Raw genomic sequence first — 15,824 nt, 5'->3', positions numbered from 1 at the left:
CCAAACCACTCCTAACAATTATTTTAAAAAATAATGAGGTCTTTAATTAAAAAAATATTTTTTTTGTTTTTAATCTTTACTTTTATGAGACTTATTAATTTTTGTGTCAATATTGACAGAGGCTAACCAGTCCCACGAAATTAAATATCAAGAGTTATAAAGAGTATTTTTTTTATTTAGAGGCATCGTAGTCCTTCAAAAAAAAATATTAAGGATGGCTTGGATATTCACTCCATAATAAAATGACGAATAAAGTGACAAATAAATCCCTAAATATTTATATTTTGGACAGATTAATTCCTAAAAAAAATATCATTAAAATTTTTTAGAATAACAAACATGGATAAATTAATTTAAATTAAGACATTTTATTCTAATCATAAGAACTAATTTAAAAATAACATATTTATATATACTATTTTAAAATATTTTATTAATATTTTATTTTAAAAAACTAATTTATTCAAAATATAAATCATTACTCTAAAATGAATATAAAAAAAGGGTCATCAAAAATATCTGTGCATATATACCGTGCTTAGATTCAATAATGTTTGAAAAGATATGCTTTCAAATTTCCTTATTACCAACCAATTAAAATATAAAATAATGTAATTCAAATACAATTATTATTACTATTTTGACGAGTTAATACCCTTATTCTTCTTCTTTAAGCAAAAATATCAAGACCGGTTTTATTCTTATAAAATTTACTACTTTTAATAGTTAAAAGCTAACATCTTTGTTTTTTCAATTTATTTAAAAAATATTATTTGAAAACATTAAAGAAAATTTTTTTTGTGGACGATATCTTTTAATTTGACAAATAATTTTGATCTTTATTTAAAAATTTATTGTTGACTAATAAATTATATCATATACAAAATAAAATTTAAACTCTTAATACTTATTTAAACGTACAAGTGAACTAATTACCCGATTAAATTAAGTTGGTCATCCAAGGTTAAACATTATTAGTGTTATTCTTGATCTAAAAAAGAAAGAAGAGTGGAGAAAGTTGATTTGAGTTAGAAGTCTAATTTTGTTGACTTTTGCAGATAGTGATTAGTGACTAAGTAGTGACCACAGTGTGTGAAGATGGCTTTGCCTACAATTGCGGAGGAGCTGTCATTAGTTGTCACGAAATCAATAGCTCAATAGTGTGGGAACTAGGACTGAGTTGCTGAATATATGTTGATTCAACTAAAAGCAGAACATAAAAAAAAAAAAAAAAAAAAACAACGAACTGTGTTAGTGTTAGACTTGCCAACTTGGTCTTTATATTACTAAAGTTAGGATATACCTCTAAGTTTTATGTGTGTACAAAAATTATTACAAAATTATTTACAAATTGCCTAGTAAAAAGCTTTAAGAAAACTAGGCTAGTTAGCCGTTTTAATTTTCCTTTTGCATAGAGTAAATTTATTTTTATTTCATAAAGTGATGGATAATAATTTACATTAATAAATTGATTAAAAATTAAAATTATGCAGATATTCTGAATAAAAATCGATTATACGTCTATCTTATTATATAAATTGAATCAAATAAATTTATTTTAAGTATTTATATGTAAATCAAATCAGGTTGATTCAATTGACTGTGTATATCCTGTGCATAATAAATTGAGTTTACTTGATTCGATTTATATAGATCTAATTAGAATAGATATGTAATTAATTTCTATTCATAACATCTAAGTAATTTTAGTCTCTAATTAATTTATTAATGGTAAATTATTCTAAAATAATTTTGTTTAATAAATTCAAGAAAAATACGGGAAAAAAAAAGAAAGAAATGAAAATAAAAGATAAATAAATAAAATGGAGAAAGAATTGAATTTCCTCAAATAAAGAAGAATTGCTTTCTCTAAAATGGAAAGATGCTTGGTTCTACAAAACGTCGTCGTTTATAGGTGGTCAAAGCTAAAATCCAATAAAGTGGTTAGCTTTTCGATGCATGGAATAGCTAGGTTGGAGCTGAATATCACAAACCCCATCCCATGCACATGCCACATCACACATGTCGGGAAATACTTGTCCAAGCATGATCCCTGAACAATCTTGTTATCACATATACAATAATACAAGATTCATTATTTTTTAAAATAAGATTATATTGTTGTATTGCACAATTTTAGTTAATTCTTTTTTTTATAAAATACCGTTATTCTATATGTTAGAATGTTAATTTTTAGGGGTTTTCACCCACACTAAGAAGGATTTTTTTTTTTTACCCCCTCACGGAGAAAGACCATTTTGCCTCTATCAAAAAGGTTTTTCATCCCTACTAAATTGCATACTCGTAAGTTAATTTATTTTTAAGAATAGGATAGGATAAGATAAGATATTAAGAATAAAATATGAAAAATAAAAATATAAAATTTAGTATTTTTATATTTTGTTTAATGATAAAATAGAATAAATTATAAAAATTTAATTTATTTATTTTTATTTAAAAAATTTTAAAAATATAATAATAACAAATATAATTATAAAAGCTGAACAAGAATAATAAAAGAAAAAATGAATAATAAATTATGTCCCTTGTTAATATTTTTATATTTTTTTTATTAGGATGTATATAAAATACACTAATTTAATATTTTTAGATACAATATTTCTATTTATGTCTTATCTGTTAAATATAATTTTGTATATCTATATCTCTATATCAATATTTTATTCTTATAAACAAATGCAGTCTTATACGCATAAATCAAATTATCAGAATCATTTTATAACATATACACCTAAAATTATTTTTTATTTAAATTTTCTAGCAATTAAAGTATATACCCTTTTTGCTTCGTCTAATCGACCTTTAATATAGATATTTAAATTTCTTTAAGAAAGAAAACTCGTATGTATATCATTACACTTAGACATTTTTAAATTTTATTGATTTTGGAACGCTACAAAAAAATATTAAATACTGCTGAATTTAATATCGTGAAATAGCAGCAGAATTATTGTTAGAATTATCGACGGTAATCATGTTGAATTTGTAACGTTTTTTAATTACTGGTGGATTATAGTTTTCGATAGTAAATCCACCGTTAATGTTTGAAGAAAAAATAAATTAAATTGGTGCGTCCTTTACCATCAGTTTTATCGTCGAATTAAATCTGACAATAATGCAATTTAGTGAAAATGATGTGTTTTGGTAACTTGGAATGATTTACCATCGAAATTATTCGACGCTAAAGGTGGTATAAATTTAAATCACGAACCCTTTCCCCCTCATTCGAACCCTCACCACCATCCCCCTCTCTCTCGCGTTCCAGCCATCCCCCCTAGTCGAGACCAAAGCCGTCGCCATTTCCTCTCTGTCGCTGTCAACCCCCACCGCTGACGGCTCCTTCTTCTCCTTCTTCCCCTACCTCTCAGCGCCGCCACGGTCCATTCCTCCTTCTCCTTTCGCCTTTCTGCAGCTCCCTGCTCCGGCGGCTCATGAATACCACCTCTAGCACTGGCCACAACTCAGTGTCATCGCCTTACTCCCTTTTTCTTCGTTGCTTTCTGCACCCTGCATTTAAGGTTCAATGTTTGAACATTTTTTTTTCAAATTCTGTTAGTTATTTTTAGTTCACTAGATTGGTTTTAATTTAGTTAGTTTAATTTTTTGTTCTGGTGAATTTATGTGATTAGGATAGTTTAGGTTAGATTTATAGGTTCTGAATTATTGTTGAATGTGTCTGGAACTATTCTAATTTTGCTTATTAAATTAATGAAAAAATTGTTACTGAGTTTATTTGGTTAATTATTTGATTGTTCTTATTCACTGTGTTAATTGTTGTTTTTGCTATTTTGAATTAGTTGAGCTGTTTGGTTAGTTGTTTTTTCATTGACCGACGTTTTTGAATTTCGAATGTTTGAGGTTTCTTACCTAATATTGCAAGTTTGATACACTTTACCTTATGAAATTTGATTTGTTTAATTTTAGTTTAGGTTTGATTAGAATTTCAATTTCAATTTTAATTTTAAATCAATTTGAAAATTAGTTCAGTTTAGTTTCTTAAAATAAGTGGATTTAGAGGTTCATTAAGTTAGGCTGATTTGGTTATTGTTTTAAATTTTAATGATTATGATTTTCTGTTGAGTGGATTTAGATTGATTTGGTTATTATTTTAAATTTCAATGGTCATGATTCCTATTTAGTGAATTTACATTGATTTGGTTATTATTTAAAGTTTCAATGATTATGATTCTTGTTTAGTAGATTTAGGTTGATTTGGTTATTGTTTTAAATTTCAATAATTATGATTTCTTTTTAATGGATTTAGATTGATTGATTATTATTTTTGTTTGTAGGTTATTGTTAGGTTTGCATCCAACAATAATGTCTATATTCAAGAGATGACCAATATTATTAAATTTATGTACAACCATTTTTGCCCAACTACACGAAAATTTCTGTTGAGACTAAAAAGCAATAATTTAAAAAATGGGGCAATAATTACTTTAAATATCATCAAGCTGATTTACTACTCTTTGATTTGAAATTTATAATATTAATATAATTTAAATGTGTCTAATTTACATGTATTTATATTGTTTTTATTAATTTTGGATGTATTTATATTTCTAGAGATTTCTACCAATAAAGTAGAAGAGAAGTCTCGAACAAATGAATAATGTTGTACCTGTACATAGTGATAATAACTATGAAAAGAAAAAAAATACCGTAAATTAAAATTCAAAAATAATTATTTTTTAAATAAAAAGAGAAAAAATATAACAACTTTAATTAATTAAAAAATTACATAATATATTGATTTTTTTTACAAATTTAGAATATAAATTTATTAAAAAATATTATAATAAATAAATTAAATTAAAAATTAACTAATAAAATAATTGTTAAAAGAGGAATAGTATATTTCTCAAACATATATAATTTAGTTTTTCTCTATGAAACACAGACATTTTGCTGAGTTGTCGTATTTGCGTGTCGGACGTATTTTGAACACGACACTTATCGACATTCGTCCGACATGCGTATTTGTCGTGTCCAATCGTATCTTTATAAAAAATAAAAAATTCTTTTCCAGATACGCTTGGACACACTTAAATATAATCATGTGTCAGCGTGTCTAGTATTATTCTTAACATATATTCTTAAAATAAATTTAGATATAGTATATATTATTATTTATTAAAATAAAAAATATTTTAAATATTTAATATAATTAAAATAAGATATTAAAAATAATAAAAAAAATTAATTTATATTTTAGTATTAATAAAATATCAAAATATCATTATAATTTATCTAAAAAAATACTTTATATTTTATATATATGCATATTTCCATGCCTTATAAAATTTTAAAATTCGCGTATCGAAATATTTTGTATTGTGTTGTCTCCGTGTCCATGCTTCATAGATTTTTCCTTTATCTAACACCTAAAGATGTTTTCAAAGAAGTGGACCATATTTTTTGACAGCATTATTAGAAGAGTATGTACTCGTTATTCGTACATGGTTGCCAGCAAAGGCAAGTGTTGGTGCTAATGAGACGGTATTTATGTGTAGCCTTAGAAGTCACAGTCAGAGAGACTCACCACATTATCTTTTCCCTCTCATCATATTGCATCCACATGTTCCTATTAATTGTCATCACGTTGTTACTTATTTCCTTCCTATTCAATCCTCGCTGCTCCAATTTTGGTAATAAATTAACGCATACAAGAATATTTGAAAAATTGTTGTGTCCTACAAATTCAACAATTTAATTTGATCTTTTAATGAAATTAATGTGAGTTGTCAAGTCGGTTCATCTGTGATGTACTCTTCTGTGGATGTATGATAAATATCTGACGTAAAATTGGGCATGTGGCACCATATGACCTGTCACCGGAAAATGGCCAAGAGCGTCCAATAATTCGTTTTTGGCTCGACTCATTTTTATGAAATAGTTATATCTTAAAAGAAAAAAAAAAGTGTGTGTCAGATCAATGCCTAAATAGCTTCTACACTACTACACAGTACACAGTACACACTCTCCTCTTTTACCAACAGTTTGGCGCTAAGTGACCTCCATGGTATTTGCGACGAATATATGACAATTCCACCGCCACTAAATTTATCAACAGCGTTGATAACAATTAAATAATTAAAATATTAGTAATATTGAAAATACGTTTATCGCTGTCATTAGCCATTGATAGTTTTTTTATTTTGTAAAATTTAAATTATCATATCGACAATCAGACTATTGGGAATAGTCATAATAAAATACAACATTTGAGCTAGTCAATAAATATATTTATCGATGGCCTGGTCGCTGATAAGATTAAAATCGAAAATTAAAACGTCTCTCCCTCTCCAACTTCTAGCTCTAATTTGTCTCTCTTCGAAATTCCATTCAAAATTCCAAGACTGCGATTGTGTTCGTGGTGAGTAGTTCTTTCTTTTAATCAGTTTAGTTTTTTATTAGTTTCATTTTTTTTTTGAAGTTTTGCATTTGATCTTAACAAGGCAGATATTTCATTGTATATTTTTGGAGGATTCGGTGTTGGTAGTGATATTTTTGCTATCCTCCTGTTGTGTGAAGGAGTTTCGTAGACTTATTTGTCTTTGGTTTGTATTCATTAAAATTGATTACGTTTAGTGTTATTAAACATTATTTGAAATTGAAATTAATTTATAAATTAAAAAATATTTAATTTGCGAATAGTTGCATGTTTAAGATAGGATCTGAACCTATATGACAGAGTTAAGGAATTATGTTACAGCATGCAAATGTACAGGAAAAATGAGTAATTTAATTGATTAATTCTGTCAGAGATGGGAGATATATACATGTACATAGCACATGGTTCTAACTGCTTAGTGAGGGAATGATACTTTAACTAACTAATCAATTATATTGCAGAGAAGCTAATTAACTAAGTTACATGAGTGACTGACTATTGGTTAGACTAATAACTAATTAACTTAGATGGTCCATAATATCTCCCCTCAAATTGGCAGATAAAGATTTATCATGTCAAACTTGAAAATGAGATTGTTGAATTGAGCTGGGTCACTAGCTTGGTGAACACATCGGCTAGTTGATGTTGCGTCCAAACATGAATGAGCCTAATAAATCCCACAACCACCTTTTCGCGCACAAAGTGGCAGTCCACTTGTATGTGCTTAGTTCTCTCATGAAAAGTGGGATTGAATGCTATGTGAATAGCAGATTGAGAGTCACAAAACAGCATAAAAGAGGGAATATCAACTTGAAAGTCAAACAGGAGGCCTTTCAGCCATGTGAGTTCAGCAGCAGCTGCTACCATGGCCCAATACTCGGATTCTGCCAATGATCTGGAGACTGTGGTCTGCTTCTTCGATCGCCATGCAACAAGGGAATCTCTAATGAACACACAGAATCCAGTGACACTCCGTCTAGTATCCGAGCAACCTGCCCAATCTGCATCCACATAAGCCATTAGTCTCTTCTCGGAGTTTGCCGAAAAAAGTAAGCCTTGCCCTACGGTGCCTCTAATGTATCGCAGTAAATGATGAAGGGCATGAAGATGTGCAGTGCGAGGTTGGGACAGAAATTGGCTAAGGGTGAAAACAGCGTAGGTGATGTTCGGGCGCGAGATGGTGAGGTACATCAATCTCCCTATAAGCCTTCTATAGCTTGCAGGATCCTTGAGCAACTCCCCATCTGAACTACTAAGCCTTAGGTCGGTTTCCATAGGCAAAGAGGTAGGCTTAATTCAGCAAAATTGGTATCTTCAAGGATGCTGAGGGTATACTTACGTTGGTTAAGAACAATTTCCTCATCTGATCTTGTCAATTCCAAACCCAAAAAATACTTCAAATCACCAAGAATCTTCAATTTGAAGAGCGATTCCAATAACTTTTGCACCTTGTACAACATGTCCTTAGATGGACTGGCCAGGATAATGTTGTCGACGTATACAAGGAGATAGACTGTTTGGTCGCTACTACCATAGGTGAAAAGGGAGTAATCGCGCCTCGATTGTTTGAAGTGGTGGTTAAGCAAAGCTGAAGAGAATTTGCAAAACCATTGACGGGAAGCCTACCTCAAACCATAAATAGACTTGTTCAACTTACATACAAGTCCAGAATTTTTGGAATTATAGTCGAGAGGTGGGTCTATATATACCTTTTCGAATAAATCCCCATTCAAAAAGGCATTGTTCACATCCCTTTGAAGCAAATACCATTTGTTTATGGCTGCCAACAACAGAAGCACTCGAACAGTGGTGAGTTTTGCCACGGGTGAGAATGTGTCCTTGAAGACTATACCAGCTTGTTGGGTGTATCCTTTTGCAACGAGTCTGGCTTTATATCTATCCATAGAACCATCAGCTTTGCATTTGACTTTGTAGACCCATCTGCATCCAATGGTGTGTTTGCTAGCAGGCAGGGGCACCAAAGACCAAGTATTTGTGTCTTCCATGGCCTGAAGCTCTTCATCCATTGCTCTTCGCCATTCTGAAAACTTGACTGCTTGATGAAAGAAGGCAGGTTCAGGGATTGCAGCAACATTGGCAATGAAAACACAGTGAGGTTGAGAGAGATGTTTAAAATTCATGTGGTAAACATTGTAGCATTGATAATCCTTGAGGTACGGAGGTGGTCTTGATGGTCTAGATGTTCGGCGAGGCTCAATGGTGGAAATCGTCTGAGATAAAGCTGGGACTTGTTGAAGTTGCGGCTCTACATTGGTGGCAGGTGGAGAGGAACTAGGTGTCACATCGAGAAGGAAAAGAGGCATGACCATATCAAGAACGATATCAGCAATGGTGCTGGAAGTCTTAGAGGATTGTTGAAATGGAAACTCAGACTCCACAAAGGTAACGTCCTTCGAGATAAAGATCTTCTTAGCGATTGGATCATAGAGCTTATATCCCTTGTAGCCAAAAGGATATCCAATGAAACTGACCGCACTGCACGTGGAGAGAATTTGTGTCGTTTGAAAATGAGGGTGGAAGCATGAGCTAGACAACCAAAGACCCGTAAAGAATGGTAGTCCGGCTGTTTGGAGAATAACTTCTCATACGGTGAGCTATATTGAAGGGCTGGACTTGGCAATCTATTGATTAGAAATGTGTCAGTCAGAACACATTCGTCCTAAAATTCAATTGGAGGCTTGGATTGGAAGAATAGAGCCCGAGCCACATTGAGCAAATGCTGGTGTTTTCGTTCAACTACGGAGTTCTGCTCAGGCCTTTCGACACATGAGAATTGATGCACCATCCCTTTCGATTTGAGGTATTCAGTGAGGGAAAGTTCACCTGCATTGTCTGATCGCATTTGCTTCACCCTGGTCTTAAATTGAGTCTCGACCATATTGAAGAAATTGATAAGAGTATTAGCAGCCTCAGATTTATGTTTCAACAAAATGGTCCATGTGAATCTAGAGTGATCATCCACAATAGTAAAAAAAATCTCATATTATTATATGTAGGGACACGATAAGGCCCCCAAATGTCACAATGAATCAAATAAAAAATGGCAGAACAAAAGGTATTATTTGATTGAAAGGATAAACGCCTAAGTTTGGCTAATGGACACACATCACAATTGAAGTGATTGAACTTTAAGGGTGTTGAAGACAAAATAGAATTCAACCTATTGAATACTTTTTCAGACGTATGATATAATCTTGCATGCCAAGTAGAGCTACTAACAGAAGAAACTAAATGAAAATTATCAACATCAAGAGAGGGAGCATGCATTAAGAGTGGTGATTGCAGAACAAATAGATCATCAACTTCATCACCTCTTCCAATCACCTGCTTGGAGTTCTTATCCTGTATCACAAATGATAGGTCAGAAATATGGACACTACAATTTGACAATTTTAGAAGGAAACTAACCGAAATCAAATTGACTATAAAGGATGGAATGGATATGACATTAACAAGTGTTAAAGAGGGGTTGAGGACAACATTACCAATGGCTAATGCACAAATTTTGGTATGATCAGGTAAAGCAACAAAGTGGTTAGATAATGATTTTTGGATCAATTAGAGAATTAAAAGAGTTGGTGATATGGGTAGTAGCACCTGAATCAACAATCCAGGCACTTGAAATTGCCTTTTGGTTTATGTAACAAGAAGAGAACACTTCACCCGCACATATTTCAGGTTCAATGTCTTAAACAGCTTGCTGTGGTTGAAGAAGAGCCATCAATTAGTTGTATTGAGCTGCCGTGAGAAAGAAGGGAGAGGTGGGTGATGAATCTTGCACTTCTGGAGTATGATTCACTTGAGCCACATGATGCACCTGAGGCTTGGGAGTCTTGTTTTGCAGATAGCTTGGTGGATAGCCATGAAGGTGATAACACTTGTCTCCAGTGTGTCCCATGAGTCCACAGTGAGAGCAAGTTGGACGATCTTTCTTACCCGTTGGCTTCGAATTTTGATGCATAGAGAATTTCAGAGATTGCTTGACTGCAAATGCCATGTGTTGGCTAGGTTGAGGAGAAGTAAGTGCCCGTTGTTTCTCTTCTTGCAAGACCAGAGAGAAAACTTTGCCAATTGAAGGGAGGGGATCTGATAACAAGATTTGGCTTCTAACATTTGCCAAATTTTCATTGAGCTTCATGAGGAACAGCATGACATATTCTTAATTGAGGTAGGTTTGAATCGATTTGACACCTCCGCAGAAGCACGAGACCAGAGGCTTGAAGGTATTGAGTTCTTCCCAAAGGATCTTTAACTTCGTGAAGTATTGTAAAACAGAGAGAGAGCCTTGGGTCAGTATATGAGAGATCGTTTCAGCTCAAAGATCTGAGGTGCATTGCTTTGAGAGAAATGAGTCTCCAGGTCCTGCTAAAGGACAGCGGCTGAACCCGCGTAGATCACACTAGCAGCAATGTCCTTGGAGATCGAGTTTAGCAACCATGTCGTGATGATGTCGTTGGTGCATTGTCAAGATTCTGCAAGCACGGGATGAACAGTTGGATCTGGTTTCTGCAAAGAACCATCAATGAAGCCAATCTTGCGTTTTTTCACTCAACGCAAGACGCATTGATCTGCACCACGAAGCATAATTGTCTTCTTAGAGTGGCTGAGAAACAAGCACGAGTCCTGGATGATAGCTGGACTGAAGCAAATAAGCCTCGGGAATCGGCAAAGACTGTGCCGGAGAGTTTGAGTTGCCTTGAGAGAGATTTGATTCAGAGATTGTGGACATCTTGATCAGAATCGATGAAGCAAGCAGCTTGAAAAAGAAAGGAAGGAGAAGAAAATTGAGGCGAGAAAATCGAGAAATTTTTTCGAAAAATCACAATGAGAAGGAAAGTGTAGCAGAATCGTGAAGAGAATTCACTTCTGATACCATGTTACGACATGCAAATGCACAGAGAAAATGAGTAATCTCATTGACTAATTCTGTTACAGATGTGATATATATACATGTACATAACACAGGGTTCTAACTGCTTAGTGAGGGAATAGTACTTTAACTAACTAATCAATTATATTGCAGAGAAGCTAACTAACTAAGTTACATGAGTGACTGACTATTGGTTAGACTAATGACTAATTAACTTAGATGGTCCATAATAAATTAGGTGAAATGATTCTGTATAAAAAATGTAGAGATCTTTTATGTTTGTTTGTTGAGAAGATTATGTTTTTCATTTTTGATGTGCAAAATAAGGTAGTGATTAGAATAATTTAGAATATACTAACAAAAATAATTGCATATTGTTTGATGTTTATTTAAATGTTTCATGTAATAATATGTAAAATTTGAAAATGAATTAGAAGAATATTAGGGGGACATCATCAGCTCCAGTAGAGTTTCGAAAAAAAATTATTTATAGTGATCATCATGAAACTCGATACTGTTACAATACCAGTTTAAGAACAGATCTCCTAAAAAAGCTATAAATAGAAAGGTTAATTAATGCAATTTTTAATTCGATTGATCTTTCACAATTAGCCGAATCAGATTCAAGGGCATAATTACAAGATAGACTAACTCCAATGGAAGAATTGAAAAAGAAAGGCATGTGTATTGATTTTACTGATTTAAATAAACACTACAAGAAAAAAGTTGAATACAGTCAGATTTATTAGTGGATTTGGTAATAAATTTGTCGGATAAAAAGGTTACCGTCAGATTTATTTTTCGACGATAAATTCGCTGGTAATAATTGGAGAAAAAACAAGATAAATTGGTGCCGAGATTACCGTGGGAGTTACTGTCGGATTTATCCACCAAACACAACTATATAGCTAAAAGAACTCAAAGCCCTACTTTTTAGAAATACTCGCTCTTCTCTCATATATAGTATCAATTCTATATGAATACCAAACTCTTTCCTCACAACTTTTGTTTTATCTATCTTTTCTATGCCCTCTTTATCTATGAACAGCGAACCACGAATCTTAACATCATCATCGACCTGGGCATATCGGTCATTGGTGTTTTTAACAATTTTTCTCCCTTTTTGTTTTCCCATCATTTTTCATATAAAGAAAAGATGAAGATAATGCTAGAAATTGAATGATTAATACTTACTTCTTTGATTCTTTTTAGTTTCTAAAAAAATGTTTCAATTTCAATTCTTTCTTTTTATGTACACACCTTCGAGTTCTTCAATTTTATTCTCTTTTAATTTGAATATAACTGTTAAGTTACTTTTAATCCACACCATTAATCTCATTTCTAACTCCTTCATATTAAGGGTGGAGATTTCTAGAATGTGAATCAAAGAGATAACATTTTCAATATAATAATGTATTATTTATTATTTTTTATTAATTATTTTTTAGTGCATCATTTTTAATAAAGTATGTTGACCTTGAAGGTCCCATACTATAACTAAACGCGGAGTTATAACTCATACTTTAAACCCAATCTGCTTTATTAAAACTATACCAGGTCAAATTTTAGGGTTATGATATACCCATTAGAAATATTATAAGACAATTATGCATTATAACTCGACCTTGTGTATGTTATAGATCAATAATTCACATTGATGTTATATGAATATAATAAACAGTTCTAAACAGTTTTATTTGTCATTATTAGCATGATTATAACTAATAACAACTAGTAAGATACACTCTTTGTATAAAAGAAGATGAGTATAAATTAAAGAGGTAAGACATACAATACAGTACATTTTCTTTACAAAAATCATTTTTTATATATTGATTTGAGCGTCAAAATATTTTTTACAGATATATAGCTTTCTTATTTTTTTATAGCTGAGGTATAACTCATCCCACTTATCAAAAAATAATTGCTTAAAGAACGAGCTATATCAGAATCCAACCATACAAAAACAGAATTAATAATTTGCTTGGATAATCATTACCCTCGTGGCCTAACTAACGTTTAGAATGAAATTCTAAGAAAAGTCTCAACATATAACATGTGTTTCTGAAACATCATTAACTCATTTTGATTGAACCCAGTTTAGCTATGATATATATGAACTTGCATATTCAAAAAGAAAATGAATGCTAACCAGTGACATAAAATGACATAAAAGCAAAACAAAGCTGCTTTTCTAACGACCAGTTCAATAAAGGATACAGTACCAATAAGTCCTGAGCCAGAAAGCTTAGAGTAACCAAACTAAATGGATCCATCTACTCCTGTTCCTAACTAACAATACCTCAACAACACACCCCCTAAGGCTCGTTAATTCATCAACATGGATTAGTGTTCTTGAATTATTAATTTATTTTATTTTTGAATTTTATTATGAAATATAATTTTTAAGAATATAATTTAAGAAATTCAAAAACAAATTCAATTTAAAATTTTAAAATGGTAAGACTAGTCTTTTGCTTTTAAATAAAAAACATATAAATGCATACAAAATATTTTTTATTTTGTAATATTAATTATTATGCAATAAATATAAAAATTTTATTATTAAAATATCAATTTTAATTACAAAACATAAAATACTTAAATTATAAATATAATTACAAAATACTATTATGCATTCCTTTATCATTTAATGGAACAGTAAAATAATAATAATATTTTTTTAAACACCAATCAAATTTTTATTATACTAAAAATTTAACTACTTAAAATTATTTTTTAGTATATTTATTTTAATAAAAAATCATAAAAAATAATAGATAGATATTAAATCAGAGAGATAATACAAAATAGTGAAGAGAAAAAAATAAACAAAAACATGTAAATTAGTAAATTACTATATTTTCTAACGATTTATGATAGTAGTCAATTTATACATAAATCTCTATATTCTGTAAAGATTTATAATAATAGTAAATTCTTATATAAATCTTACTCTGTAGTAGTTTATATATACATTTTGAAATTTTTACACTTTGTAACTATTTATGTAGAATAAATAAAGAATCAAAATATAACTATTTTAAAAAATTTACAATTGAATAAAATTGATTCCTCATTTATTTGTTCATGTAATTTGCCCCCATTTTATACTTACATTATTTTTTAACGTATTTGTTTAAGTTTTGAGAGTAGTTATTAATTCTCAAATTTCTTTCTGATGAATAAAGATAAATAACAATTTGCTTGTAAATAACTAAAGAGAAAAGGATAAATAGGTCTCTGATCTTTTGCTCTGCAGACATTTTTGTCCTTGACTATTTGAAAATACTTTTAAATCTCTGACCTTCACAAAACTTGGACAGATGAGTTCCTCCGTCCAAATACCTCCGTCAGACCCAACAGAAAAGTCTGATATGGCTCCCGTTCTGATGACCTGGCGTCACGGGTTGATACGTGGACTGATGAGTGGAAGGCTACTTTCAAAAATTGGACAAATAAGTCCCTTAACCTAAAAACTACGTCGTTTCGTATTTGGCCCTAATCTTTAAATTGATTGCGTTTCTTTGTGTATGTTAGTGATGAGGAGCTCTACTTGCATCAATAATGGCTGCTAATGGAGCATCATCAACGTCAAAAAGAAGCTTCAACGGAATAAGACAAGAAAATTCAGCTATATCCTTCATATCGATCCCCCTAGTTCTCTTTCTCAATTGCTTGTTTATCATATTTATCTTCCTCCTGCACAAACCAATTGATTCAAGATTTTCATTCAAAAATATTATCTAAAGTAAACATCTTAAATATTTAACCAGAAAAAATGGCACAAACCATAATTGATTCAAATGCAGCTATATTTTCAGCATCCAAATTTCAATTCGTGTAGGTTCCAATTGTAATTTCAATTATTAAGTGAAAATTGACAAAATATAAAACAAGAGATAAGGAATTAGTAGTACCTCGTGATCAAGGGTGCAATCGAGGCCAATACCAGACCTAATTTGCCATTGTTCATCGTCGTAATCGTCGGGTTTGAGCTGAGTACAATAAAACCCCACGTCACCATCTTTGTTATTGTCATCTTTGTCATTGAGATTGTCGAGGTCATTCTCTAGCTGAACCCGGAAGCTAGAAGAAAAAGAGGAGGAGGTTGTGGAGGGTTTAGGGTCGGGTTTAGGTTCGGATTGGTTGGAGGGTGTGGAGTTGATTTCGTCGTCGGCGAGAGACCAGAGAGAGGAAAGAGAAGAAGGGGAGGTTGAAGAAAGAGGAAGAGAACCGAAGGCTTTGTCGACGCGAACTCTAAAACTGTCTTCCATTGCTATCTGTGCCTAAGCTAATGCTTCGTTCAGGTTTAGTTTCGTTGGTGTTGTGAATTTGCGGCGAAAGGGATTTGTATTGGGTAAGGCCTAATCTTGTCTTACTCCACTGAAGCTTCTTCTTGACGTTGATGTTGCTCCATTAGCAGCCATTGTTGATGCAGGTTGAGCTCCTCACCACCAGTATACACAAAGAAACGCAATCAATTTAAGGATTAGGCTCAAATACAAAACGACG

The 15,824-nt window shown here is 31.6% G+C and overlaps 1 protein-coding gene across 1 annotated transcript; it reads right to left on the bottom strand.

Annotated features, from left to right (window-relative positions):
- Window positions 1-14,966: 14,966 nt before the first annotated feature.
- LOC130974395 (uncharacterized) lies at window positions 14,967-15,611 on the bottom strand. The gene is made up of 2 exons (XM_057899274.1): window positions 15,230-15,611; window positions 14,967-15,011 (listed from the first exon to the last, which is right to left on the bottom strand). Exons 1-2 carry the CDS (start codon window positions 15,584-15,586, stop codon window positions 14,967-14,969), a joined length of 402 nt encoding a protein of 133 aa, XP_057755257.1. The 5' UTR covers window positions 15,587-15,611.
- Window positions 15,612-15,824: the final 213 nt, after the last annotated feature.

The sequence above is a fragment of the Arachis stenosperma genome, chromosome 1 (genome assembly GCF_014773155.1).
Source record: "Arachis stenosperma cultivar V10309 chromosome 1, arast.V10309.gnm1.PFL2, whole genome shotgun sequence".
Classification (NCBI taxonomy): domain Eukaryota; kingdom Viridiplantae; phylum Streptophyta; class Magnoliopsida; order Fabales; family Fabaceae; genus Arachis; species Arachis stenosperma.
Note: the sequence above shows the minus strand (reverse complement) of the source record. Positions and strands in the feature narration are given on the sequence as shown.

What these genes read in the sequence shown, in the direction of transcription:
- LOC130974395 (XM_057899274.1), bottom strand. Translation starts at nt 15,586, where the DNA reads ATGGAAGACAGTTTTAGAGTTCGCGTCGACAAAGCCTTCGGTTCTCTT. An exon ending in ATTGCACCCTTGATCACGAG is followed by an intron (nt 15,012 to 15,229) that starts GTACTACTAATT and finishes TGGTTTGTGCAG; the next exon opens with GAGGAAGATAAATATGATAA.